At 37.6% G+C, this 27,810-nt stretch overlaps 5 protein-coding genes and 1 pseudogene across 11 annotated transcripts; 2 read left to right on the top strand and 4 right to left on the bottom strand.

Moving 5' to 3' along the window:
- Window positions 1–52: 52 nt before the first annotated feature.
- Window positions 53–1,577, top strand: LOC147534270 (hydroquinone glucosyltransferase pseudogene; annotated as a pseudogene). The gene has a single exon (XR_015227482.1). The product of XR_015227482.1 is annotated as a hydroquinone glucosyltransferase pseudogene (transcript).
- LOC147534271 (uncharacterized) lies at window positions 1,516–8,030 on the bottom strand. Of its 6 annotated transcripts, none has more exons than XM_086647051.1 (3): window positions 7,431–8,030; window positions 5,914–6,054; window positions 1,516–5,012 (listed from the first exon to the last, which is right to left on the bottom strand). In XM_086647051.1, exons 2-3 carry the CDS (start codon window positions 6,005–6,007, stop codon window positions 1,642–1,644), a joined length of 3,465 nt encoding a protein of 1,154 aa, XP_086503177.1. In that variant the 5' UTR covers window positions 6,008–6,054; window positions 7,431–8,030; the 3' UTR covers window positions 1,516–1,641. The 6 variants fall into 6 exon arrangements, with proteins under 6 accessions (XP_086503177.1, XP_086503171.1, XP_086503176.1 ...); XM_086647045.1 differs by having other exon boundaries at window positions 1,516–5,042; window positions 7,431–7,875; XM_086647050.1 differs by lacking the exon at window positions 7,431–8,030 and adding an exon at window positions 6,395–7,338.
- Window positions 8,031–9,849: 1,819 nt separating this feature from the next.
- LOC147534272 (crooked neck protein, putative / cell cycle protein) lies at window positions 9,850–14,431 on the bottom strand. Its single transcript, XM_086647052.1, has 7 exons — window positions 13,002–14,431; window positions 12,788–12,853; window positions 12,004–12,148; window positions 11,702–11,920; window positions 10,904–11,162; window positions 10,428–10,623; window positions 9,850–10,313 (listed from the first exon to the last, which is right to left on the bottom strand). The coding sequence occupies exons 1-7, from the start codon at window positions 14,156–14,158 to the stop codon at window positions 10,199–10,201; spliced, it is 2,157 nt and encodes a 718-aa protein (XP_086503178.1). The 5' UTR covers window positions 14,159–14,431; the 3' UTR covers window positions 9,850–10,198.
- Window positions 14,432–15,997: 1,566 nt separating this feature from the next.
- LOC147534273 (arabinogalactan protein 41-like) lies at window positions 15,998–17,481 on the top strand. The gene is made up of 2 exons (XM_086647053.1): window positions 15,998–16,184; window positions 17,196–17,481. Exons 1-2 carry the CDS (start codon window positions 16,070–16,072, stop codon window positions 17,285–17,287), a joined length of 207 nt encoding a protein of 68 aa, XP_086503179.1. The 5' UTR covers window positions 15,998–16,069; the 3' UTR covers window positions 17,288–17,481.
- A 481-nt stretch (window positions 17,482–17,962) lies between these two features.
- LOC147534274 (mitochondrial carrier protein MTM1-like) lies at window positions 17,963–23,901 on the bottom strand. The gene is made up of 10 exons (XM_086647054.1): window positions 22,820–23,901; window positions 22,447–22,536; window positions 21,246–21,374; window positions 20,490–20,549; window positions 20,178–20,348; window positions 19,833–19,932; window positions 19,622–19,713; window positions 19,353–19,502; window positions 18,873–18,931; window positions 17,963–18,587 (listed from the first exon to the last, which is right to left on the bottom strand). The coding sequence occupies exons 1-10, from the start codon at window positions 23,066–23,068 to the stop codon at window positions 18,455–18,457; spliced, it is 1,233 nt and encodes a 410-aa protein (XP_086503180.1). The 5' UTR covers window positions 23,069–23,901; the 3' UTR covers window positions 17,963–18,454.
- Window positions 23,902–25,971: 2,070 nt separating this feature from the next.
- On the bottom strand, window positions 25,972–27,573 carry LOC147534275 (pathogenesis-related genes transcriptional activator PTI6-like). The gene has a single exon (XM_086649071.1). The coding sequence runs from the start codon at window positions 27,114–27,116 to the stop codon at window positions 26,058–26,060; it is 1,059 nt and encodes a 352-aa protein (XP_086505197.1). The 5' UTR covers window positions 27,117–27,573; the 3' UTR covers window positions 25,972–26,057.
- Between the last annotated feature and the right edge of the window lie 237 nt (window positions 27,574–27,810).

A 27,810-nucleotide genomic window follows, 5' to 3' on the forward strand; every position in this document is an offset into this window, starting at 1 on the left:
ATCTCTCTCTCCCTTTCTCTCTAGTTCATCTTCCTTCTCCACCAAATACTCCATGGAAGAATACACAACTTCACAGACTACTACTCCATCACCTCATATTATTATCCTACCGAGTCAGGCTATCAGTCATCTCATCCCACTCACTGAGTTAGCTAAGAGACTCGTTTACCATCACAACTTCTCCATCACTTTCACAATTCCCAGTGAAAATTCCCCAACTTCATCCCAGAAATCACTTCTTGACTCCCTCCCTAACTCCATTAATTCCATCTATCTCCCTCCTGTTGACTTTAATGATCTCCCCAGTGATACTAAGATCCTCACAAAAACCTCTCTCATGGTGACTAGGTCCATGTCTTCCCTCAGGGACTCGTTCAAGACCATAACAGCAACTCACCGTGTTGTTGCATTTATCGTTGATCTCTTTGGTACCGACGCTTTTGACGTTGCAAGAGAATTCAAAATCCCACCATATGTATTCTTTCCATCTACGGCTATGTGCTTATCATTCTTCTTCTCTTTGCCCGAGATCGACTCGTTCTGCTCGTGTGAGTTTAGGGACTTACCCAACCCGATTCAGTTACCAGGTTGTGTCCCCATCCATGGTTCCGACCTCCTCGCCCCGGCACAAGACAGGAAGGGCTCTGACTATGAATGGCTTCTATACCATTGCAAAAGATACAAATTGGCTGAGGGTGTTTTGTTGAACAGTTTTGTGGATCTTGAACCCAGAGCTATAAAAGCTATGAACGAAAATGAAGTGGGCAACCCGACGATTCACCCGATTGGACCGTTAACACGGATAGCTATGGATTATGAATATGATGAGCCCGATGGGCTCGGGTGCTTGAAGTGGTTGGATGATCAGCCAGTTGGCTCTGTACTATTCATCTCGTTCGGAAGTCATTGGACTCTCTCTCATGAACAACTTATTGAACTGGCATTTGGGTTAGAGTTGAGTGAACAAAGATTTCTCTGGGTTTTCAGAGCTCCAGATGGGAAAAATGATCAAGAAAATACTAAAGATCCCTTTGACTTCTTACCAAAAGGGTTCATTACTAGAACCAAAAGTTTGGGCCTAGTTGTGCCTTCATGGGCTCCTCAAACCCAAGTTCTTAGCCATGGTTCGACCGGTGGGTTCTTAACCCATTGTGGGTGGAATTCGACCCTTGAAAGTATTGAACATGGCATCCCGATGATCGCATGGCCACTCTTTGCAGAACAGAAGATGAATGCTGTACTGTTAGTGGAGGATCTGAAAGTAGCCTTAAGGCCCAAAAAAACAAGCGAGAACAATCTAATAGATCAAGGCGAGATTGCTAGAGTTGTGAAGGAGCTTATGGATGGTGAAGAAGGAAAAAAACTTCAGAGTAGGATGAGAGATCTTACGAGTGCTGCAGCCAGCGTGTCAGCAGAAAACGGGTCGTCCTACATGTCACTCGCTCATGTGGCAGAAACATGGAAGCATCATAAGAATATGTAATAACTATCATCTTCTTCTCCTTCAATGTATGATTTTAGTTGAACTACTAAAATTGATTGAATATGATAATAGTAAGTAACTGGTGTTTCAAAAACAAGCATGAAAACTAGTAAAATTTTAAAACTGAAACAAGAAAAAAAGAACTAAAGAGTGAATTCTTAACGCAACCTTTGGGTCTTCCTCTGCGAAAGCATTTGCTTATAATTATCGTAGTTTTCAGTACGATAATCAACCCACAAACAGAGCTGTCTAATGGCTTCCCTTTTTTCTTCTTCCCTGCAAATTGTCATCTCTTCCATCTCTCTCACGGTCTTCTCCAACTCTTCTACTTTGGTCGATAATTTTTCCTTTTCTTTGTTTTCCTTATCTACTGTCACTTCTAGATTCTCGACCTTCTTTTGTAACTTGAGTTCCCGTTCTTTTTTCTCACCGAGTTCTTCGACTAAACTACCCAATGATTTCTGCAACTTCTTGTTCTCGTTGTTTATTCCAGTTACCCATCTCTTCGCATTTTGGAGCTCTTCTGAGAATTTCAGAACGCGATTCTCGTTTGACCTCTGATCTACCAAAGAGCTTTGAATAACGGCCTCCATATTGGTGAAGTCATTAAATGCTTTGGCAGTAGACTCCATTATCTCTCCCAGTTTGCATTTGGCAGAAGCGATCTCTTCTTTCAGTTCGGCAATTCTTTCGAGGAGGGAATTACGTTCTTGAAGAAATTGAGTTTCTGCTCGCTTCTGGCTTTTCTCCTTCTCACTGAGTAGTTGTTCTGTTACAGCAAGCCTCCCATTTAACAGATTGATAGTAACTTCAAAGTTACTGTCCTCCCCTTGTAACCTTGCAATCTCCGAAAGTAGTTCTTGTTGTTTCCTCTGCACAGTTTGAATCTCCATAAAATTTGTTTGTATTTTCTCAGATTCTTCTGTCTTTTCTAGCATATTTTCATTTTCCACCACTCTCAGTAATGCATCTTTAAACTCGATTAACTCATCATGCAGTTTTTCGACTTGTTTCTTTAAGGCATTGACTTCAAGTAAAGCATTTTCTTCTTTCAGTTTCAGAGATATATCTAAAGCTGAAATCTGTTCTTCCAAGGTTGTTTGCTGAACTTGCAACTGGGAGTTCTCAACTTTGAACTTTTCAGCTTCATCGGTTTTAGCTTTTAACTGCCCTTCCAAATCATTTCTCTGGGTACTTAGTAACTCTACTTCGACCTGCAAGTTTTTCAAAGCCGAAGATATCTCCACTTCTCTCTCCTCAAACTTTGTCCCCAAAACCAAAATCCGATCTTGCAATTCAGTTTCCAGAACCTGCAAACGTAAGATTTCCTGGTTCAACTGTGTAGCTTCAACGGTTCCAGTCTCAATCTGTTGTTTAAGCTCCCTTTCCTGGGTACTAGCCTGTTCGAGCTCCTTCTTCAAGTCTGTTATATATGTCTCTAAATTCTTTCTTTCGGCTACTGTTTCATCTTTAAGGTCTGAATATTTCTTCAAGAGAGTGGAAATTTCATCTTCTTTGTTTTTTAATCTTTCTTTCAACTGCTTCGATTCATCTGTCAATTCCTGTATTTTTTCCTGTGCAACTGCCATCTCGACTAAAATCTCTGAATTCTTTGAGGTCAAGGCATTGTTCTCTTCTTCTTTAACACCCAAACCGTCATTTAGAGAAGTTAGAGTGTGATTAGCTGATTCGAGTTGTTGATTCAGGTTAAGAATTTCCTCCTTCAGAGAATCCAGTTCTTGTTTTAGAGTTCCATTTTCGTAGGCCAACTGATCAGCTTTGTTTTCGAGAACTTCTACAGCTTTCTGTCCTTCTCCAATTCTGATTAAAGCCGTCAAATTTTCTGTGCTCAAAGCTTCCTTTTCTTTTTCTCCATCTTCAAATTTCTGGTTCAAGTCAGCTGCAGCCATTCTCAGATCTTCTATGGTTTTCTCTGCTTCTAATACCTTCATGCCTAGAGCTTCTTTTTCTTCACTTAAGACTGTCAAATTCTGATTCATAACTTCAAGTTCATCTTTCAGGCTTTCTGTTAACTTATTATTCTCACTTTTTTGAGAATTCAATGAATCTACTTCCAGCTGCAGATTGTTCAGAGCAGTAGAGACTTCCTCTTCTTTCTCGTTTGATTTTCTTTCCAAAACCAAAACTCGGTCTTGCAATTCGGTTTTGAGAACTTGCAAATTCAGTATTTCGTCTTTCAATTTTGTAGCTTCAGCGTCACCACTTTCAATTAGTTCCCTTATTTGGGAACTTGCTGTGTCCAACTCAAGTCTCAAATCAGATATTTGAACCTCTAAGCCACTCCTTTCATCTGATGCTTTCTTTTCAAGGTCAGAACATTTCTCCAAGAGTGAAGCAAGTTCATCTTCTCTGGTTTGTAATCGTTCTTTCAACTGCTTAGATTCGTTAAGCAGATCCTGTGTTTGGGTACTTGCAGAGACCAACTGCAGTCTCAAGTCACATATCCGAACCTTCAAACCATCTCTTTCATCTGATACTTCACTTTCAAGGTCTTGATATTTCTTCAGGAGCGAAGCCAGTTCGTCTTCTCTGTTTTCTAATCTTTCTCTCAACTGCTTACATTCATTATCAAGTTCCATTCTTTGGGTACTAGCAGAGTAGAACTCCAGTTTTAAATCAGATATCTGAACCTCGAACTCCTTTCTTTGAGCTGATGTTTCGTCTTCAAGGTCTGAACATTTCTTCAAGAGTAAGGTGAGTTCATCTCCTCTGTATTCTAAACTATCTCTCAACTGCTTAGATTCGTTATCAAGTTCTTGTATTTTTTCATGTGCCTTCTCTATCACAAGTGACATCTCTGAATTCTTAGAAGCTAGAACATTGTTTTCTTCCTTTCTAGCTTCCAGGACCTGATTTAGAGAAGCCACTTGTTGATTCAGATCAAGAACTTCGTCTTTCACAGTCTCCAGTTCCTGTTTAAGAGATCCATTCTCTTCTTTTAACTGATTACTTGTGCTTTGAAGAGTTCTCACCACTTTGTGTTCTTCTTCGAGCTTGAAGAGAGCTTCTGATTTCTCCATGCTCAGGGCGTCTTTTTCTGTGTTTTCAGAAACTAATTTCTGGTTCAGTTCAGCTTCTGTGTTTTGGAGATCTTCTATGATTTTTTCTGCTTCTTGTAACTGCATCTTTAAAGAGTCCTTCTCTTCACTCAGCGCTTCCAATTTCAAATTAGCAGCTCCGAGTTCATATTTTAGGCTTGATGTGAGCTTGTGGAGCTCATTAACCCCATTGTGATTCTCACTAATTTTCATCTTCGAAGAATGATCAGATTCTGAGTCCGAGCTGGAGGAAGATGAAGAACTGTCGTCGGTTTTTTCTTTGTGGCGAGTTGTTCTCCGTAACGCTCCGGTAAGATGACTATAGAGTGAATGGAGGGATGCATATTGCTTGTGAATGTCCTCAACGAGATGAACAATTTCTGACTCTTTCTCTGAGTTCTCGAGTGGAATCTCCTCATTCTTTATTTCTCTGATCAGCTTCAAGATTTTTGATATTTTGTTCTCGACATCTGCAATATAAACAGAACCTTCTTGATTACCTGCTCCATAGTGATGAACGTGAGCAACATTAAAACTACCATTTATAATGCAAGAGGCTACTTTCTAGAAGTTCCATATCTCAAAAGTTTCCCTGTAAGAATTCTTGACGAACTTTAAGCCAACTATCAAAGGAAAAACATAACTTTCGCGAAATTTATGTAAATGTGATAAACAGACAGCTGCACTGTCGACGACTCGACTAGAATGTCAAATTGACAAAATCCTGCAAGTATTTATAATTCTTCTTTCGGAAAGAGGAGGAAAAGAATCAACTCCTCCAAATGCTAGATAGTACTTCAGCCCCATGGAGGAAAAGTGTTTAGGTCTTGGGCCTCTGTCACCCCCAAAAACAAGCTCAAAAGATGAGGCTCTCCCCTCACTTAGAACTAACTCTTCTGAAAGTAATGTGGGATTATATCAACAATCTCCTCATCGGGAGTTGGTTTTACCTTTTGATAAACTATTTAGCTGAGATTTGTTGCTTCCTAGACTCTAGTACAATTGTGGCGGATCTTGGGTCTCTTTCACCTCAAAACCAACCTTAAGAGATGAGGCGTTTCCCTCCCTAATGAGCTCATCACCCCCTCTTTCACAATTAATGTGATTAGCCTAAGAAATGGGGTTTGGGTGTTTACATTTTGGCCGTTTGCCCTGAAAGAAAGGATCCACAACATCCTAACTCAGGGTAAAATCTAACTAAACTAGAACAAGTTTGTGCATGAAAAAAAAAATTTATCTCTTAAAAAGTTGACCTAAATCCATACTCAATTCATGAGATATTTGTTTTAAGGAATTACAAAAGATACCAATAACATGTAACTCTTTAAGCTATCCGAAATGAACACACTGGACATGAAAATTTAGAATTACCCGTTCTGATCATTTCCTGCCCTTCAGGTTCTGCATTATCCATATGATTCTCAAAATAGGACTTTATCGACTCCCTCCACCTTCTTCTCGTCATATCTACTGCTTTAGGAGTCCCAAATTCAAGCTCAGTATAGTCAAGATCTGCAAAAAAAAATTGAAGTTATAGAATTTCAATTTTTCTTAACAACGTTGACATCTTTGAGATTTCAATATTTCGAAAGAACCCAGTATTTTTTTTGTAACTACAGCAAGAAATTCCATCCTTCAACATTACCATAAGAAATATAGAAAAGGGGGAGAAAAGAGAAAACCCATTAATGAGCTTCTCTTTAACTCCCACCCTTCAATTGCAGTAAACTAAACTTCCATATTTAGACATCACTACCAGTAAATCTCCCCATACGGTTTCTAAATTCCACCGTTAACAACACATGAAATCCTTCACAACTTTGGGATTAAAAATTTGATTTTAATTTCTAACCTTTTGCTTGTGCTTACAATCTGAATTGAAACAAAAATCCATCATATTTGATGAAGGACCACAAAACCCCCACACCCTTTGAGCTTTGGGAGTCCAAGAGGTCAACTAGACTAAACAATTTAATCTCACAACCAAGAATATGCTAAGGGTTACATTTACCCACGTTTATCATGCAGAGTTCACCTTCAAAGATAAAACCCACTACTAACGTGGGTCAATAAGGTTAAGATTAGGGGAGACTTCAAATTTCAAGGGTTAGGCAAGAAATGGACCCTACGGCTACCACAAAAATATTGAGGACGAAAAAGACAACTTCAATAGAAGGTCGTGAGCTGTTTTTTCTTGTATTTTTTTTTTCTAAAAGGAGAGTTGAAGAGCGTCTTCAATTTCGAACTAGGGTTTCATAAAAAAGGTAAACAGTAACCTGAGAATTGGGGGGAGATTGACAACTTTACAATTTGAATTTCGTTCACTTTTCCTTAAATCATTATAACCTTTATCAAGACAGAAGAAAAAAGAAAAAAGCAGGACTTGCAGTCGAGATATGAACAAGCTTATAGAAAACCTAAAATTTCAGAAATCAAAACTCTAAAACGAACTAATAATTTCTCATCAGACATAAGAACTAATGAAACAGAGCATGAAAAACCTGTGATCCGATTCTTCATCCTAAAAAGGTCATCGTCAATTTCATATATAATCGAAGGTCCTAATTTGAAATCCTCTCAGATGAGAAGTTAAGAGCTTTGTTTAGTGATCCAAATAAAAGAAATGAATCGCAGTAAGTAAAACAAATAAAGCTCGATCGCTAAAGAAACTGATAAAAACTAGAACAATCAATTTTCGTACAAAGACTTTAACTAATCGATCTGAAGTTCATCTTTCAGAAAAAACATAAAAGATCGGCTAAAAATACTACTCAATTTTGAACAAGAACATCATTCAATTAATCTTAATCTCGACAAAGAAGAAGTAATTAATACGAAATTGAGCAATTAAAATGAAACAAAACCTGCAAATTGAAGCTCAATACTACCTGGATCTTTGATATACGAACTTCGTTTGGTGGATCTAAGCTTGATTAGACGACCAAGAGACTGTGAAAGATCCTACCAGAGAGAGAGAGAGCTTCGAAGTTTGAATTGTGAGGAGAGAGAGAGAGAGAAAACGTGAGCTAGGAGAGAGAGAGAGAGAGAGAGAGAGAGAGTCTGAAGTAGTGATTTGTGAAGCAGGTTAAAAGCCAAAGATAATAAATAAACAAAAAGGAGATAGGTTTTGTCCGTTTTAGGATTTTGGTGGGAGATTATAGCTAGATCCAAACACAACAACTCAAGTCGCAATTTAAAATGCTTCAATTTTTTTTGTACTGTTTTGTGGGAATCTTAGAAGGGCAATGACGTGTCGAACCAGGATCTAGAGAGAGAAAATGCAAGACTTGCGTCCGACATATCATTTTTCCCATTGAAATACCCTTCAACTATGAAAAAAAACCACCAATTTGAACCCTCCAAATATACAAATTGAGTAATGACTCATTAGAGTACGGAAATTTATTAGTGATGGTGTGCAACTATTTGTCTATTCCACTTCCTAAATTTCTATCCACCATTGTTTACATTTCCATTAATTTGTGTAGGAGAAAAGACAAATTTTACTTTCAAATACTTAAAGATTTTCATTGGATAGTATTTACCGCTACCAACTTAAATATGTAAACTTCAGCAGACTCACATCTCTATTCGTCTACAATAAACATTATCAAGTTAAATGTAATTTTTCTGTTTCAATCTATCCTTTTCGTAAAATCTAATTTCTATTAAAAGATTGTATATCGTTACTATAGAGACAAATTAACAACACGCCAATTTTTTAGTTACTTTTGTCTAAAATGTGTTCTTATGTGTAGTACCCTCAGCACAATTATACTGATAACTATTAAAATTTAGAGCGGTAAAGAAAATATCAGAGTGGAAAATTGCACATTTTAAAAAACTGAGAAGTAACAGCCTTACATCGTCCGTGACAATGTTTCAAGACTTAACTGTAGGTCTCAAGTAAAATATTATAACTATAGAAGTCTTATTTGGCGGGGTTCTCGCAACCTCCCCCTTAAATACAACTTCGTGGTATCACAAGTCACAACAATCCGTGTAGGAATGCTTCTTAGGTGCAATTGTACAAATAATAAATATGACTTAGACCTCCCAAAAGGACTTCCAAGCCAAAGGCACTTGTGTTGGAAATACCCTTAACAAAAAGAAAGAAAGGAATCTGGATGCAAGTAGTGAGAGGTTACTTCTTCATAAAAAAAAAAAAGTAGTGAGAGGTTACTAGACTCATGATTTTGTCCTTTTGTTGTTAATGAATCCAGATATAACTACCCAATATGGGCCAATGGTTATCATTCTAGCATGAGATCCTTGGAATATAACCTCGATGACAAAATTTCACAGACAGTCCCCACAACAAAACTTGAAGCCCCGAAAGAAAAATGGACAGCCCTAGTCCATATTGGAGTTGGAGATATTTAGCAAAGAGAGGAGAGAGATGAGAGAAATGATATTGATCAGTGGTAATGGTTGGAGTTAAAGAAAAAAAAGGTGTACGAGAATTTGACAAAATTACCATTTTGTCGTAAGTTAATCCCACATCGGTGTGGAGATGGAGCGTGGTGCTCCTCTTAAGAGGTTAAGCACCCTTCCCCAGTAAGGTCTTTTAAAACTGTGAGGCCCAGATGTCCAAAGCAGACAGTATCACTAGCAGCCGCGAAGGCTGGTCCGCACCATCCTATTGGACATATAAAATTTTGCATTCTAAAAAATTGTCATATTTCCTCAACATGTTTCTATGCACTTGATTCCTCTAGAGACTCAATAAACTCGTGTTTTAGCTTCTTGTCCTGTTTCAGTGATAGACTGAAGACCTATTATCTCTGTCTCTCTCTTGAACATGATGTGAGAGAGAGAGAGAGTCAGTACCTGAAAATTCACAGCAAGATTACAAAATTACCATGTGGATGAGCTATACCACATGTTTAGTATTAATGTGGAAGTTCAAACAGAGTATAAACAACTAGTGGTACGAAAATGATGTAATTATAAGTTCAAAGATATGGCTTCGGACTTTAGTCTAAGTGAAGGCTTTGTGATAAATGGCTCAGCCTATCCAACTTGATTCGTCAATTTAGCATTGTTGCAATTGCAAGCTTAGGCGTGATGATTTCATGTCTTGCTTTAACAGTGGCAGTTGAATAAGCTAATAGGGAAATGATAAAGTTACAAAAGATTTTGACAAAAAAAAGTTCCAGCTGATGTGGCGGGTGTGGTTTCAAACTTTGACCAAATCTAAGCCGTTGAGAGATGAAAATCACAACCGCCACATCAGCTGGGAACTTTTTTTTGTCAAAATCTTTCGTGATTCTAGCATCTCTCAACCTAATATAGAACAGAGACGCGGATAAAATAGTTTACTCAATTACCAACAAGGTGGCTAACAATGAAACAAACATCATACACTTCAACGATCGTTCGACTATGTAAATTATATCCTGTTCAGCTTAACAAGCTATGATCGAAAAAAAAACAGGATAGATAGTGAAAGAAACAGTCTAGCACTTTCACAATCTTTACAAAGGTTTTACCTTATGGAACAAACTGAAAATCTCATTGTTTCTTTCTTTTCCTTCCAAACAAATCCATTGCTAAAACATTCCTTGTCCTAAGGGGGTGCCACCCTCTTAACAGGTTTTTCAGGTGCCGAGCTTGTCGTTGTGTCAGCTGATCTATAGAATTCATGAAGCTTCGATTAATTCTCATCATGAGTAACCTTTTGCTTCTTCCACTTGTATGCAGCTTCCAAAATTCTGAGATTTGGCGCAGCAGTCTCCTCGGGAAATATGTAATCGTAATATTCCTCGTATCTGCAGAAATGGTTTAATCAAGATTAGCATGTAAATTGGCAAATAAAACATAAGCTCAAAGATAGATAAGTTAAGATCAAACTTAAGAAAAATTAAGAAAGTTGATGAACATACGTAGTTGCACCATCTTCGGAAGCTCTCTCCTTCCTCTTCTTAAGTTTCTTTGGCAACTTGTTCTGGACTAAGCTGACATCTCCAAGACTGCCAAAGCGTTGCTCCATATTGAGCCACTCTTCCAACAGCATGTATCTTTCTTCCTTTAGCTCGGGAGCGGACGTTCTGAAGTAGTTCAAGGCTTTGTCAAACACACCTGATGCAAATCAAAATATAATAATTAAAATCAGTTCCATATTCAAGACAAATATCATCTATTACTGGGTCTAGGGACATTTAAGATGACTAAGGAAAACCCAACATCGTGTGAGTGATCCGATTGATTGAATCGAGAGTCGAGACGGTGGCGTTGACCATTTTGAATTCATAGACACCAGTCACATCACAAGATGGGTATTCTTGACCCCAACTATCTAAATTACAAAAATCAAGAACCAACCGAAATATATTAATAAATATTGTATTAGTTCACTTACTTCTAGCACGCAGGATGCATTGCTTCTTCTGCTCAAAGTCTTCTTCCTTCTCTTTCTCTTTCTCGTTTTCGTTCTCTTTTTCTTTTTCTTTCTCTTTCTCTTCACCATTATCCCTATCTTCCTCTTCAATAACCAGGGATGCCTCAAACTTTGCATAGCTTACCCAAACCTTCAAGTGCTTTGTGCGATCCAGCAGCCTCTCGTAAAGTGCCCTGGTATTCTCGTATTCACCCTCTGATATTTCGAAGTCTATGTATGCCTGTTCAAGAAAATACAAACCAAGGTTAACCTATTTACATTGTCCAAAAAATTCCTTGGACGGTCAGAAGGATACAGTGACCAAAAGAGCAACAAAAATGCCCAAGGGACTAAAGCTCAACTTGAAGCAAAACTGATTCAGGGGAATGACCTATGTTTAGTTTTCTATTCATATTCTTTTTTAAAAATGAGCAGGAAGTTTTTTCAAGAGAAAAAAAAAAACGACAAATGAACTTCTCTTGCATACTTTGAGAACATGAGAGAAGGTACAAAACAACTAAAGAGAACCCATATCAAAAAAAAAAATCAGAATGTAGCTAAAAGAATCAAACTGAAAAGATTATTTCAAATCTTGCCCTTAGCGGGAAAAAAGCTTTAGCTCAATTAAAGAACTGGATGCCATAAAAACAGAAAGGATAATAATGTGACTATAGAAGCAATTGGAGAAAACAAAATCCGAGTTCAAAAAATTAATCGAAATCAGTGTAATCCAACGGACCAATAGGCTCCAATACAGGATGAACTCCCCAATATACGTACCTTCCACAGCAACTCTGGAATATCAAGTGCAGGTTGGGCAATTGCAAGTTCAAAAATAGCTCTAGCTCGATCAGTCTCACTCAAGGACCTCTCCAACTCAGCAAACTTGCTCCATGCATAGCAGTTTTCCGGAGCCCACTCCAAATACTTTTCATATAACGTCCGGCAACGCTCCATGTTTCCAAGGGACAGCTCTATCTCGATATATTTTTTGAAAATCTGTTATTGGTAACAAAATTGTTAATAAAAAACATACTAGAAGATACGAAAGTTCTAAAATCTTAGTGATAAAAATTATATACCTTATCCTTGGGAGCCATCCCGATAGCGTTGCCTAAGATTTGTCTGGCAGCCTTTAGATTTTTCTGCCGTATTTCAAATTGTGCTGCCATAAGCCATATTTTTGCGAATGAGAATTTCTTGTGCGGAATCAGCTTAAGGCATTCCCTGATCGAATGACAACGAAGTGAGAAAATTCTGACATAACTACCAAATTCACACAAAATAAATATCATCAACCAGCAAAAAAGCCAAAACATCTTTGCAGCAGAACCTAATTTCTTGCACCCATTCATTCTGCCCCACATAAAGGTTAGGAGACATGAAGGTGGCACTGGAAAATTGCCTCCAGAAATGCTAATCATGCAATAACCCTCACATCTAATATCTATTCATGTAATCAATGTTCAACTACCATGAAGCTTTCAAGCTCCTACGAAAGTATGCACAACCGTAAAGGTATATTTGAAACAATAAATAAGGGTAAGTGTTACAGTGTAAACTGGCAGACATTGTGACTAGGATGATGCCAAAACACGGTTATACGTTTTTAACTATTGGCATAGATATGTACTCTTCTTGTGCTTAGCTTATATAAATTGGTCCAGCAAGGTTATTCGTGAGCATATACATAAGTGTCTACAAGTGTTTGACATGGTCACAAGTGTGGCAGCATGTCAACAAGACAACCCGTCGAAGTGACAAATCCATGTTATGTTTTCTTGCTAACTACGTAAATCAGTAACAGATTATAGGCTCTCAACTTTTAGACAAAACAACACCACAGTCAAAAAACATATTTCATACCTGTATACTTCTCTTGTTCTCTCCACGTCTTCAGCATCAAGTTCTTCGTACAAAGCATAGTTAATCCTATTTAAGACAAAAAAAAAAGAGTAAACATCATCGACTTCAATAAATACAAGTTCGGGAATATTATAACTGAATTATAATCTCATATTTGCAAAAATCATATTGAACTATTGAATCAGGATGATATCTTTATGAATTAAATCCATACCACAAGTATATATAACGCTGCCAATATCGCTTCTCTGGTGCAGGAGGAACGTTGGCAATGGCTCTTTCGTACACTTCCCGTATCCTCTCCTTCTTCCCAACACTCTCTTCCAGACGTATATAATCGAACCAAGAATCATAATTAAGTGGGTTCTTTCGAACCTCTTCTTCATACTGAAACCTTCTTTTACCCACAATGGCATCCTCAATTCCCTCTTTATCTCCATACTGCTTCTCGAAAGCAACAAACTTTCGATACAAATCCTCTGCTCTACCTTTTGGTATATGATCAAGAGCAAACTTATAAATACATCTTGCTCTTTCTGTCTCTTTACATTTTTCCTCAAATTCCGCAAAAGCAACAAATAAGACTTCAGCTTCTTCATCATCAGCTAATTTTTCAACAGCCCTTTCATAAACGTTTCTAGACCTAAAAATTTCCCCATTCTTCATCTCAAACTTAGCAAACCTAATCCAAGCAGTAACCCTAGGGTGACAATAAACAAATCTCTCGAAAATATTTCTAGCTCTTTCAATTTCATTATATCTAAGTTCGAATTTAATGTAAGAAAGCCAACCTTGTTGATCCGGCATCCAACCCATCCATCGTTCGAAGACCTGTCTAGCTCCGGCAACATTCCCAAGCATCTCTTCCATGTGAATGTACTTGTACCATAGTTGATCGATACGGGGAAGCAAGGACACGGCTCGATCCCAAACGTTTCTGGCATGATTAATGAACTTGTTCTTCATCTCAACTTCAGCATATTTGAGCCACAGAGTGTGATTTCTGTAATCGACATCTAGGGCTCTTTCCCAAATAGATCTTGCTCGTTTGAAATCCTTTTGGGATTCTTCCCATTGGGCGTACTTTATCCAGACGCTTGTATTCCATCTTACTCTTCGAATTAGGTCTTCGAACTCTTTGCGTTTACGAAGACGATAATCACCAAGTTCAGTTGAATCTGTGATTTTTTGTTTAGGTGGTCTGATTTCAGCTTCTTGACGTTCTCTAGCTTCTCTGAGGATTTGTTCAGCGGTGATTTGAATCGGAGCAGGGGTTTTGTTCTTGACTCTTGTAGGTCGAGGAAGTTTCACCTCCGTCTCCCTTCTTGTTAGAAACCCTAGAGAAGGATCCGCTTCCCTATTAGAAGCCATGGCAACACGAAAAGAAGAACAAGAGAGAGAAAGTAAAGTAAGAGAATTTTAGAGAGAGAGAGAGAGTGTGTGACTGGTACAACCTAAACGAGGGTTGAAGGAGAAGTTTTTTTTCTTTCTGACGGAGGAGGGTTGAAGGAGAAATTATACAGAAGAATGAAAACCGAAACCTTATCAAATACCAACTGCGGGGCGATTTATTTCTTTTAGAAACTTCTAATTTCTAAAGGCGACCCGTTTTTATGAAGTGAATGGTTACGGGCACATGTCTTTATTTGGGAATACAAATTCAAGCAAGATTGGGTCTTTATTTGGAAATACGTTTTCCCATCACTGCCGCCTTTTCTGACCACCACTATTTCGACCACTGCCCACTATTGCAACCTCTTCTTTCACCTCTCTTCTTCTTTCTCTTTCTCACACTATTACCCTATCTTTTTCGTCTCTTTCTATTTCTCAGTCTCTTATAGTTCTGATTCATGGAAGCCTCCTTCGTCTGAGAACAAGAGGATCTCAAAGAGGAGAAACTCTCCTTGTGGGTTACGCAGCTAGTCACGAAGTGTTTTGTGGTCGACTGGCCATAATATTTTTTAGGTTGGTCGACCATGAGAAGTTTCGTGGTCACCCAGTCACAAAACCTTCGATGAGAGCGAAAGGAGTACTTCCCTTCGCTGAAACCATGTGTGTGTACGAGAGAGAGAGCGGGGAGGGACAGAGAGAAAGAGTGAGTGAGACAGAGACAATGAGAGATAGAAAGGGGAAAGACCATGAGAGTGAGAGTGCAATCGAGACAGTGAGAAAGAGGGATAGATAGAGCAACAGGAGAAAGGAAGAGAGAAAAACATATAAAGATGAAGATTAAGGGGCAGAAAACAAAAATTTAATTTTTTGACTCAAAAATAAATATACCCCTTAAGTCAATCACTACTAAGTCTATGGTCTTTTTTATGCCCCAAAGTCACAACCATTTTATATACACTTAACGTTTATACTGATCAAATTCACATATATTTACATTCACATCCTACACTTGTTTTACCATGGTACACTCGTTACTTGTAGAGACATACATTTTGACAAACACGTTTAATCAATATTTCAAAACACGTTCTTAGGTGGCAATTGTGTTTGTCTCAATTCTACTCAAAAAATAGAGTCGAGTACAATGATTTAGAAATTTGATTTTTTTTCTTTTTTTTACTTCAAAGTTCAATCGTTCAATGAACATCATCTCCATTCCATGGCTTTTCGAAATTGAAACACCACAGCAAAGCTTCAAGAAATTATGTTCTTTCAATAAAAAAGTTTAAAGGAAGATGAAGAATTTCTTTTAATAAAAATAAAATAAAAAAGGAAGATGAAATGATGCCGGACAAAAAGGCGCGGGCAACTTATTTTGTCTCTATGATCTTCATCCCATTACCAAACACCAGTGTGACCAGCGTCATCTCTATGCGACAACCTATTTTATGGTTTCTTGAAAGACTTGTACTCGATAAAACACCATCTGACATTGTTAGTATGTTACTTTCCGAACAAAATCATATCTTAAGTTCAAACTTATTTAAATAAATTAAGACGTGAGCCTCTTTCTAGAACTTGTAAAACGGATCATTTTAGAGTACATATAGTTTTCCATTCTTCAGAATTGATAGATTGTAGCATTATACACGCCCAATAACAGCTACGCCAGACAGGCCACCGAAGTGGGACCCTTTGCGCTCCTTCTCTATACGGCCCAATGAGGGGTTGGCCCGGACTTCTATGGGACCTACAAAATGTCACATGGGCCCACATAAAAATTATAAGACGGAGGTGCCCTCAATAGGTTTTATATCTAAACTTCAGCTCCCCGGAGCTGTAGCAGAGAATTTTGGAGTTGTTCATTCCTTTTGGAAAGAGAGAGAGAGGATGGTGGGATCTAGGGTTTCCCTTGGGGTAATGGTGATTGTAGCCCTAATTTTCAGCATTGCCTTGCCTTCTGCTGTCCATGCTCAAGCTCCTGCCCCTGCTCCTACTAGCGATGGTAAATCTCACCCTTCTCTTTTTCTTCTTAATCTGGTCATTTATTTTTCTTCATAAATTTGTAGGGTTTTCAGTTTTAATGCATCTTATTTTGATTTTGGTTCATTAACATTGTTTATTCCTCCAAATTTGCTTCATTTTAAAGCATGGGTATATCTTGTAAAACCAAGGAAAATTCTATATCTGTTTTTTTTGTTCAAGTTCTATTATATCCTGCTAGATTATGACTATTGTTAGTTCCAATTCAGATTTTTTTTTTCCAAAATTCCTTCATTACATTTTTCTATACTCATGTGATGGATATTGGTTTGATTGTGTATTTTGGTCTTGACCTTTTTGGGTAATCTATCGGTTGACTTTAATAATTTCAAGATATGAATATGCATATTTTAGTATAGTGTTACTGTTGGTAAAGAACAATGAAATGTTCTTAGAAGATCAAGTGGGAGGAGGTCAATGTAGTACTATTGTAACACCAACTGAATTAGGGTCTATGAGAATCTATAATTCTATCAATCACTAATAATATAAGTAGTTGGGGACGAGATACACTACCACATGAACCCGATTACCGGATCCCCAAGTTGGGATCTGCTTGGATCGCCCACCCTTGAGACTACATACATATTTATGCATATAATAATGTATAAATGATAGTTGCTCTTAAAGGGGTAAATCTTGACTCTGGGAGTCGGCGACCTATTAGCTTGGTATTACTCTGATCTCAATCCAATCCAAGGATTGCTCGGGTGGATCGGCCGATCCCAAATGCATATCTAGTAATGGTTATATAATTCCCATACCTCTCTTTATTATGGGATCAATTCTGTATGTCCCAACTACAGACTCCCAATATGGCTATAATTCTTACCACACAGGTACACACTCTCTCTGTCTAATAAAAAAGTTGGTGATTTTTTCCATGTAGATGTTGCAGAATTATAGATTTGCTTTGATACTTTTTTTTTTTGATGAAGATTTGCTTTGATACTTAAGATTTTATTGTTCACAGGGACAACAATTGACCAAGGAATTGCATGTGTGTTAATGGTAGTAGCTCTTGTTCTGACATACCTTATCCACCCACTGGATGCAACTTCTTGAATGCTAATAATTGGATTGAAGGGATGGGTGAATGATGAAGATTAACATACATTTGGGAAGTTGAATATTTATCATAATTTAGGAGATGTTTAGTAGATGAAGATGAAGAATGACTTTGATGTATAAAATTACATTGTTTGATGAGATTTGTTAAGCTTTTGTGATTTTGGGCAGCAAAAGGAAGGGTTTAAGAATATTTTTTGTTCTTTTCAACTTTGAATTCACCTATAATCATCTCAAAAAGTATACTCAACCCACCTCTAGGGAATCCCGCTTGAACCGCATGTGAGAGAAACCCTTGTTTCTCTCTCCTCTCACGTGTTCAGTCACGTGGAGAGAGAAACTCTTGTTTCTCTCACATGCGGTTCAAGTGGGAATCCTAAGAAGCGGGTTGTGTAGCCTTGTGTAATCATTTTCTCTTTCTACTTTCTTTCTCCTCCTTTAATGGGTTTATACAATCACCATAGTTTTCTCTCTAAAGGATATGCGAATGGCCGATCATAAAAGTACCAACTTCTGTTTCCCTGTCAATTGTGTATAGGGGGGAACATTTCTAACCTTGCCGGTCATGCGCCATCGCTAGGCAGAGTCAGTCATCCAAATTGCTCTTATATTTATTTTATTGCGTTGATGGTAATTATAAAGAACATAAGAGCTGCAAAAAAGTTAACGTACACTGCAACTAGATTTATTGAACTACCAAAGGGTATCAATGCCTTACAAAATTGGTGTACAAAGGGGGAGTAAGGGTCAAAAACTGGAAAACTTTGAACCTTATAAGAAGCTTACGTATTGAAAGACTAACCCTAATTTACTCTAGAAGACAACCAAAAAAGATGATTCCAGTTTCTCCAATTCCTCCAAGGATTGAAGACCAAGAACACCGGGACCCATTAATAAAAAACAGACAACAGCTTTTCTCTCTAGACTTCTCTGTTGCTTCATCACTGCAAAAATGGGCTCTTTAAATTTCTTTCAAGAGTAGTAAGAACTGAAACGGCAAAAAACGGTTATCAAGATGCCTTTCGGCAATGAAAGTTTTCGAGCATGGCAAGATTCTCGTGTACTGCTTCTCTCTTTACATGTCAGGAATAGTGGTTTTACATCATCAAAGCTTGAAGTTGTAAGTCGGGAATCTAAGTATTTGAACACATCTTTCATTCATTTTCATGATTCTGTCCGTTTCTTGTGTACAATGTGCTTCACAACTTCATAAAAGGAAACAACAATTCCTACTGATGGACCGGCACGAGCTACTCGTGGACCAACACCAGTAAAGAGTCCCTTCATTCTTCCATCCCTGCATGAGCAAAAGAAGTTTTTGTGCTCGGAATCTATGACATATTATTCCACTTAATAACATTTAATATCATCATAAAATGAGTCAATTTGCATAGGCAAGTTCAATCTATTGGATTAATCTAGCTATCTCAATAAATCAGTCGAGACAAGGTGTTAAGAAATGTTAAATTCTAGTTAGTTCACATGGATGTGAAATTTGCAGAAACTTCCCGCCTCCCTGATACCAAGCGGAGTGCAAGAAACAATGTTAAAAGACTCAAAACAGATGTGGAAAGGGACTTACCTCCAAACCTCCATAAATGTTTGCCTTGTGTTCATTCTCAGAGCCCTAGTCGGATCCTTCTGGAAAGAAAAACATCCCGTTTTCACTAATCAACAAATAGTTAATCTGATACGTAGATGTAAAGGTAGTATAGCTCGTTACCTGAGTTATACTAAAACACAAGCTTCACATATTTGACATCATGATCTAAAACCAAAATGTTATGAAACGAAGTGCTATTTTCTTAACACATATTAATAACCATGTTCACTCTGGCTGGAAATCGCCTCACCATACAACCTATAATCACTCATCCGTAAGGCGGTTAAATAAATTTGAAAGACAAATTTTGGAAAAAATCTTGAATAAAATGATTTATATGAAATGTGATAAGGAGAATATCGTCAAACGAATGGATCATGTCAAATTGTCAGCTAAGTGCCACATTGTACTTCTGGCAATCTTATTTAAAAAATGCTTTTAGGATTAAGTAACACCAACCTCTATCTGCCTGCGTGTTTTTACAACATCTAAAGGACACGTAGCAGCAGCAGCTATGCTTCCTGCAACAAAACCTGCAGAGAAATTGGCGCCAAAAACAGTTGCCGCACTGGTTTTCTCGCCCACCAGTCCAAGGATCTTTCTCCTAAGCTGAGAAGAGAAGACATTGATATCAGGGTTTTTCAGATCAGGTAGCACTCACTAGATTTAAATATACCAAAAAAAATCTACAACTGAATCTGTTTTTGGAAGTTGGGATTGAATCTAACCGGCTCAAGTGTTGACCAGCAAATTGCGGAGAAGGGAACATCACGAGCAAGCTGTGCTCCAACTCCTGTCCACAAGATCCGATATCTTTGCACTAATTACAACACAAGAAGAGACCAGACAGAATAAGATAGCACATCAGAAATGCTAATTCAATGAAATGCAATGTCAAGCTAAACATTCACACCAAAACATAAGGAAGTTACAACTTACATTTTTCCAAGTAATTTGAGCTCATAGATGACGGAAGTACTCCAAGTAGAGTTTTCAAGACTCCCGGAGGCTTTACGCCAACTTGGATCTCTTTAAACGCCTAAAAAAATATAAAAATTGAAGTCTAAGTCGCAAAAACAAGTAAAAGTGAAAATGAGTTGTCGTCGAGTGTAAGCCAGAATCCTTGTAAATCGTAAGAAAGGAGGCTTGACACCCGCAGAGCCCCCACTGAAAACTACTTCAAAGCTGCCAAAGCTGTCAAGTAATTAAATCTGGGCACCAACTCTGGTATACAGCATGTATGTTCGATAGTGAGATGAAGTATCGAATTTTGGAGTTCCATACCTGCATACGGGTTTTCGCTAGATCAATTGGATAGCAAGAAACACATGCTAACGATCTTGCTAATGAACCTGCAACTAATGGGACAAATGGTGTCAAGTAAGGAGAATTCCGTTCTGTGAATTCTTCCATCCAGTTACGAAAAATATCATAGCAAGGCAAGTATATCCCAACCTGGTTCACAATTTAAAAATGCAATCGGTAATCAGAGCATTATCCAATTGAAATACATAGCATACAGAAAATGAAGTAGAATAAACTTTGGTAAGAGGAGACAGGAAAGTAGGCAAAACGGAATGGAGTTGAAGATCTTACTGTGGGCACTGCCAGTGCTAAGCCTGCATTTGTACCCCTCCATAGCCTTGCAACTCCTTCCTGCACAAAAACTCGCTGGTTCATAACAGGGATGAGAGAACCACTCAAAAACTGTTCAGAATTGTTCGGTACCTTCCTAAAAGACATGTGTTCACACATGATACATGTATTTTTTTATACTTTCTAGTTACTTTTCGGAGCTAAACTTGAAGAAAATGCTATGACAGCTTAGCTTGAAGATCAATTCCACATGCCTTGTTTTGGATAGTGAGAAATCAGACTAATTTTACATATAAGGTGGACTTTGAGATACTAAATATGGGAGTTTAGCGGATATCGTAATATTGGCAAGGTATTGGGTGTGGAACCTATTTCGTGAAGACTTTGCAACAAACTGGGAGGCCTTCACTCATACTTCGCAGCTTTGGATTGATCTAATTTTTGTTACTTTTCCTAATCTATATTTTCTTTGAGATAATCTTCCATGCCTAGTAGATATTTTGCGTTTCAATACATCCATTCTTACTTAAAGAAACGTTATTTCCAGGGATTAAATAAACATACACTATTTCAGAATTCTTTTATGCACTGTAAGCTTTTATGAACTCAGGTTATGAATGACTTAGTCCGCTTTTATGCCTATACAAGATATATCACTACAATATCCAAACGATTTGTGATTGTATTTTACTACTTAAGCCTTAGTTGTGTATGCAGTATGCTTGGAAAAATTCAAGAATCTGTGCATGAATCAACCTGTTCAATGATTTTGTTGAAGACATCCAACGTTCCTTTGTACTGGAAGCAGTCAGGAGGGCACACTGCTTCAGCACCCATAATCCCAACACGTGTGCATGATGCTGAACATCTAAGCTCTGAGAAAATCTGGACCAAGAAGAAGACAATAAGATTTCAGAGTTCATGAGTGACCATTAAGCTTGCATAAAGCAAAATCAATTATACAAACACTTACTTTTTATGAAACGGCGAATTAACATATAGATGAAAATTCATGTACATGTGATTCAAATAGGGATTATAAAGCCTAACTAGGGGTCATAAACATTTACAATCATACTAGAAAAGGAAAATATATCCTCCTTCAACTTAAGACCAAGTAATCATCATGATATACTGATTTATTTGCCAAGGAAATGGTGGAGGCGAAAGCTATAAAAGTAACAGGAAGTAAATGACAGGTGTTTTATTCAGCTTGTTTCACACTTAACATATTTTTATACATCTTTCGAACATCAGGAGGAATTTAAAATGACAGAAGGTGAAAAGTCACAAAGAGACCTGTCAACACTCAAGGAAGATATGTGACCACCATTATCATCGTGGACGTGAGATCACATATTCCACAAATGCAGCACACATAAAGTAGTGCAATATGCTAATCCAATCGACGTGCAACTATTTAAGCTTTCTGTACGCTTTACCAGATAGATTAAACTCATGCTGCCTAGAATTCTCGTATATGTTGGTAATACAACTTCTAAGATTTTATTGTCCTTGAAGAACTTCACCCACACGCTATGCATTTGTGGCCATTAACCCAGGTAAATTCGTGGTTAAATCTCCGATTCCTTTCAAGCTTTTTACATAGACATATCTGATGTCAAAGTAACCAACACTCGACACAAAAGCTCTAACGTTTGTGGTTACTCGTTCAAAATTACATTCTCCCCTTCCCTAGAAACTATGTAGCAAAAATATTAGCATTTGAAGCTCATTACTGAAGATAGTTTCAAGTATCCCTAGCCTCTACTCCATCAATTATTCAACATTAATCTGACATTCTAACCTAGGACTTCACATTCTATTTTAATAAGCATAAAAACTCTAAAATTCGAGCAAATGCTTCTCACCAAATAGAAAAAAAAACGCAAAAGTATCTAGTTAAGTGGAACGAAATACAAATCAAACGAAGGACAGTGGATTTCTGAACACATACCGAGTTGGGACCAAGAGATGCCATACGGGCACTAACATTTTCAGCTGAGTGTGTATACGGAACTCCAGCAGCCTGAGCTTGTAACCTTGTCTGGATAGCATATATAAAGAAGAAAGATAAAACAAACCCATCATAATCCAATACAAACTAATACATGTTTACACATTATCATCAGTGTTACATGAATAAAAAACAAAAATGATCTAGTCTTGATCAGGTAGATCAAGGGTAATTAACCAGAATTGAGTTATTGCTAATTGAACCAATATTCTGATCAAGACAGAAATTTTAAACTTCATTCGTCTACAAGTTTTGATCAAACCTAAAAGGGTAGTTGTTTTTTTTTCTAGAGAGAAAGAGAGAGAGAGATTACCTTAGCGACATCAAGGGGGTTGACAAGAACAGCTGAAAGTACGGCAGCACCAGCAGCAGAAAAGGATCGTTCAATAAAACCTAAATTAATTTCAGAATGATTGTTGGATTGTATAGTAGGAGGAGAATTCTCTCTACCCATATCGGGAAAAATGGCTTCCGACATTGATGAAACATTTCCATCGAAATCAACTCTAGATGCAGCAGCAGCAGTCACCCATGAAGGAACCCCAGTTCTACTAACTACCATCCTCTCAAAAAGTTATGTAAAATGTGAAAAAGTGTTAGGTTTTTAGGTTAAGTGGACAGGGATAATGCAAATGGGAATGGTTAATTTGATATATTAGGTTTTATTTTGACTGATTGGAAGATGGTTTTTAGGTTAAATACTGGAAGAAAATGAAATAGGAGAAATAAGATCCGAAGAGAATCAACGAATAATTCCTACCAGTGGTTAATTAGAGAGAGAGAGAGAGAGAGAGGTGGGGCGAGTTCGGAGCTCCAAACGATGGGAGGCGTCAGTGTAGGCTAGAGAGAGAGAGAGAGAGAGAGAAAGAGGCCCTTCACCTCCGCTGTTTCAGGAGGTTCATCAAAATCATGTACAGATGACCGCCAAAAAAACAACGTTGATGCGGCCTTTTTTCCCGTCTAGGGCAGCATTTGCTGCCATTGCCAACCAAAACACAAACAAAACTTGGATTCGACTTTTTAGTTCACCCGGTTTCTTCTTTACCCTCCGGTTCACAATAAATTGTGACGTCGTGCCGATATTATCCTTCTTTTGCCACCACCACGCGCACAGGTGGTATGAAATTTTATTTTTGGTCAAGGAGTCTCTCTGAAAGGTCTCGGTATTTACTAAGCGTCAGCGTACGCCCACTGTCCACGCTCTGGACACTCTCGTGAGCAGCAATGTGGGACTATTACAATCTCTCCACCTTCAGAGAAGAGCCGTTTTAGGCTCTGATACTAAATTGTGACGCCTCAGGCTTTAGCAATTGTCGATATTGTCCTTCCTTTATCCACCACCACGCACAGGTGGTATGGGGTTTTGTTCTTGGCCAAGACTCCAAGAGTCTTCTCAAAAGACGGTACTAATTAAGCGCCAGCGTGCACCTATAGCCCAGTCTCTGGACACTCTCGTGAGCGATGTGGGGGACATTCAATAGGACCATCGACCCAATAAAATAAATATTATCACGTATGTACTCGTCAAATCTTAATTATATCTACTTTTGCTACGTGTGATCCTTGTACATGTAATATCTCAACCCATAAATGTGCAACTAAGGCCTCTAATTGTTTACTGTGTGGCAAGTGCCTGTCAAGTGGTATTTGTCTATTCGACTGAATGACTAAACATGGAAAACAAACTCACAAGTCCACTAAATGAAATAATGTATCTTTTGTCACAGAAACAATCATGTATATTAATTAAGGTAAATCAAATCCATTTATGGTTTTACATCTCCACAAATTTACACCATTATTAGCTTATAATTATCAATGTCATAAAAACATTGAATCAAATTGATGTTACAAGTTGGTCTATTGGGCCCATAAATGTCACAAAGTAGGACCCATGATTAATTGGGCCAGGACTAACTAACACCAAACCATCACATATTCATAACTCACATGTGTAGTTGGTTCGGCCTATAATATTGGGCTACCAACTCTGACAACTACACACATGGTGGGCCTTGAACAAGGTTTATGATCCTGGCCCGAACTAAGTGATCAGTCCAACAAAGGTACAAGGTTAAAACAATCATAGAAGAAAAAGAAACCGTAGTACGAGTTGTAGGCTGGCCCTGCCCCTACCACGTCTCATCGGCCTTCCTTTGTTGGTTGTCCATCTTATTTTGGGCAACCCAAGTTTAGGTTTGTTCCTCTCTCTCAACAAAAAAAAGATAGGTCAGTCTAGTTGGGTTGCAAGGCCTCACTACAGAATGACACTAGATCATCGTATCTAACAATCCTATGTTTGCATAAAATATATAAAATAAACACGTGTACATATAAATATGAAGTTCTTTTCTTGTGGGGTGTATGGTAAGTGTAACTGATAAGAAATTGGACAGCTACTCCGCTTACAGTTCCAATTTCGATTGTCACGAAAATATAAATCTATGATTTATTGGACTTGAATATATAAAAGTATGAATAAATTGACTCACATGCCTCATAAGTTGGCCTTAAGAGTTATATATGGTTCTTAGAACGTAAGATGTATTTGAGATGGTAGTTATTGAGTTTATCAAATTCACAATATGTTCATAATACATCCATGACAACTATGATGTAATGTAATGACTCTTGACCTCATATCAAACAGAGAAAAACTTACCCCTACGACGTCTAAACATCAATTCCCAACTTAAAACAATGTCATATAGCAAACCTCATGGTTTTCTATTCCCCGTTGGTGTACATAAAATGAGATATTTTCGTGGTCATATGGAATAGTTGAATTATAAATGTCTCCAAAATAAAATGGGGGTCATCAATAAATTTCGGTCAATTGGATATATTGTGAAATCAAATAATAAATGTAACAAATATAATCATTAAAATTTGATCAAAATCCTCGGAGTTGTGCTCCTCTCTTCTGTCTCAGGCACTATTCAACTCAAAATGCAAAATGCAAAAAGAAAAAAGTTGATTAAATATTAAAATTTGAAAGATCAAGGGATTGGCCACCCAATAGCAAAAGCATTATGCCCTATAGACTCCTCATTTGCAGAGCCCTCTCTCGACCCTAATTAAGAAATCCATAGTGTTGGTGTTATTTTCATAGTGATGCATTTTTACCAATTAATTAATATATGCGCCAGTCGGCATGTAGCTCAACAACCCTCACCTAAAAGTCATCATATTTACCTTTTATTTATGTTTTCAATTTAATTTGAATAAGTCAAATATATATAATAAGGTATGAGAGTACATTTTTAGAATAAAAGCTCGGAGCAATCTCCCGTGCAAAACTCAAAATCCAAACAAGGTAGGAACTAGTATAACAAAGTGATAATATTCCACTATATCGTGTGAAAATGTGTAGAATTGCGTTTCAAATCAACTAAAACATTACATCACTTAACGACTAAAAATTAAAACACAATTCCAAACATGAATGAAAAGATACAAAGAGTAACCAAAACTGTATATAATGTCTGATAAATCAATAAATTACTACCAGCATAATTACAAATAATAAATAAGATACTAAAATTCGAAAATTAATAGAAGGATTGCGAAAATAAATCGTCAATCCCTTGGAAACAATCGTCGTCGACTTGATTTATAACCGAAGATTTAACGTCACTATTAAAACCAAAAAACGTATCATTTCTATCAAAAGTCATATCTGTCTTTTCTATTATATCAGACGTTAATGAAGGTTCAAAATGCATAAAGTCCTTATATAACGGTGTTACGTCATTTAGATAATCTTCTACCCCGAAAAAACAATCTGGCATATTTATTGAACTACTTGTCCTCAAATTTTGTTGTTCTTCTTCTTGAACGGGTTTCACTTGTCGGGTTTGAAATCGGGACTCGGGTTCGGGTTCTGCATTCGGATCAGTGACAGTGAACTGAAGAACAGATTTTGGAGAAGAAAGTTGACGGGAGTGAGATTCGTCTACTGATTCGTAACCGGAGATAGCCGGTGGAATGATTTCGGAGACTTGTTTAGCCGGTGGTTTTAGTGGGAAATTAGTTAAAGCATCTTGTCCTCGTAATCTAATCGCTTCTCTATCATAAGCCACCGCCGCTTCCTCGGCTGTTTCAAATGTTCCTATCCATTTCCGTACACGTCGCAGAGGATCTCTAATCTCAGCCGCCCATTTCCCCCATTTTCTTTGCCTAACACCACGATACTTCTTAACGTTACTCGCCGACGCCGATGACAATTTTAACAAATTTTTACTCGACGATTTTTCTGGTAGTTTGACTGACTTTTTTATCTTTTGACTAACGGGTCTTTTCATTCTAATTCCGTTACTTTTACCGTTACCGTTATCTCTTAGAGAAGAAGGAGATGGTTCTATACGTATCTCGGTAATATACTTTTTCAGACGGTGACGACGGTTGAAAAGGTTAACTTGATCATCATCATCATCGCCGCTTGAAGAATCAGTTGCGTTTTCATCAGTAACTGAGAACCGTACGATTCTAGGTTGGTTTACATTTGGACGGTTGGATGAATTAGTAGATCTCATCGACGGTTTTGATTGCACATTAATGAAGCTATGATGCTCTGTGTATTTGATCTGATTGCAATTATTCTGTTCCATTTCTATATTGATTGATTTTCTCTTCTTGTTTCAGGTAATGGGTATTATTCTCATTTGAAGATTAGCAAGAAAGATAATAAGAATTTGCTGAAACAGGGGAAGAGATAAGAGAGGAAAAAATAATGATGGAGAGAGAGAGAGTGATAGAGAGAGGCAGGTCAAGACCCACAGTGAAGAACACTAAATTGTTTCAATTACTTCAAAGCATTCCCACTGGCATTAATGTCTTCCTATTAATTTTCAAACAACATTAGAGCAAGAAGTAGATGAAATTGAAACAGTAAGGACAGATAAACCATAAATAAACAGGTTGTAAAACAAAGAAAAGGATGGAGATGAATTACAGAACTAGAGAGAGGAATAACACAAATTGGAGCAGAGTATTTAGAGTGAGGCGTAGGAGAGAGAAATGAGTGAACTTTAGAGAGAGAGAGAGAGAGAGAGAGAGAGAGAGAGAGTAGATGGAAGGAGAAGAAGAAATAAATTATTGTTGGAGAAAGAGGTGATGGGAGAATAAACTAGATGCTGCTAAAATTACTCTGTATTATATAGGATACCCAACATTCATAACTGAATCACAAACAATACTTTATTCATTTATTATAATTTTCTTTAACATTTGGCTTCTAAATGCAAAATACACTAGTGAAAACCAAACGCCCTAATGCATAGTAGGGACTTTTCCCCACTAGAC

The sequence above is a fragment of the Eschscholzia californica genome, unplaced genomic scaffold (genome assembly GCF_041429995.1).
Source record: "Eschscholzia californica isolate CP2 unplaced genomic scaffold, dmEscCali1.0.p SCAF_6, whole genome shotgun sequence".
Lineage (NCBI taxonomy): Eukaryota > Viridiplantae > Streptophyta > Magnoliopsida > Ranunculales > Papaveraceae > Eschscholzia > Eschscholzia californica.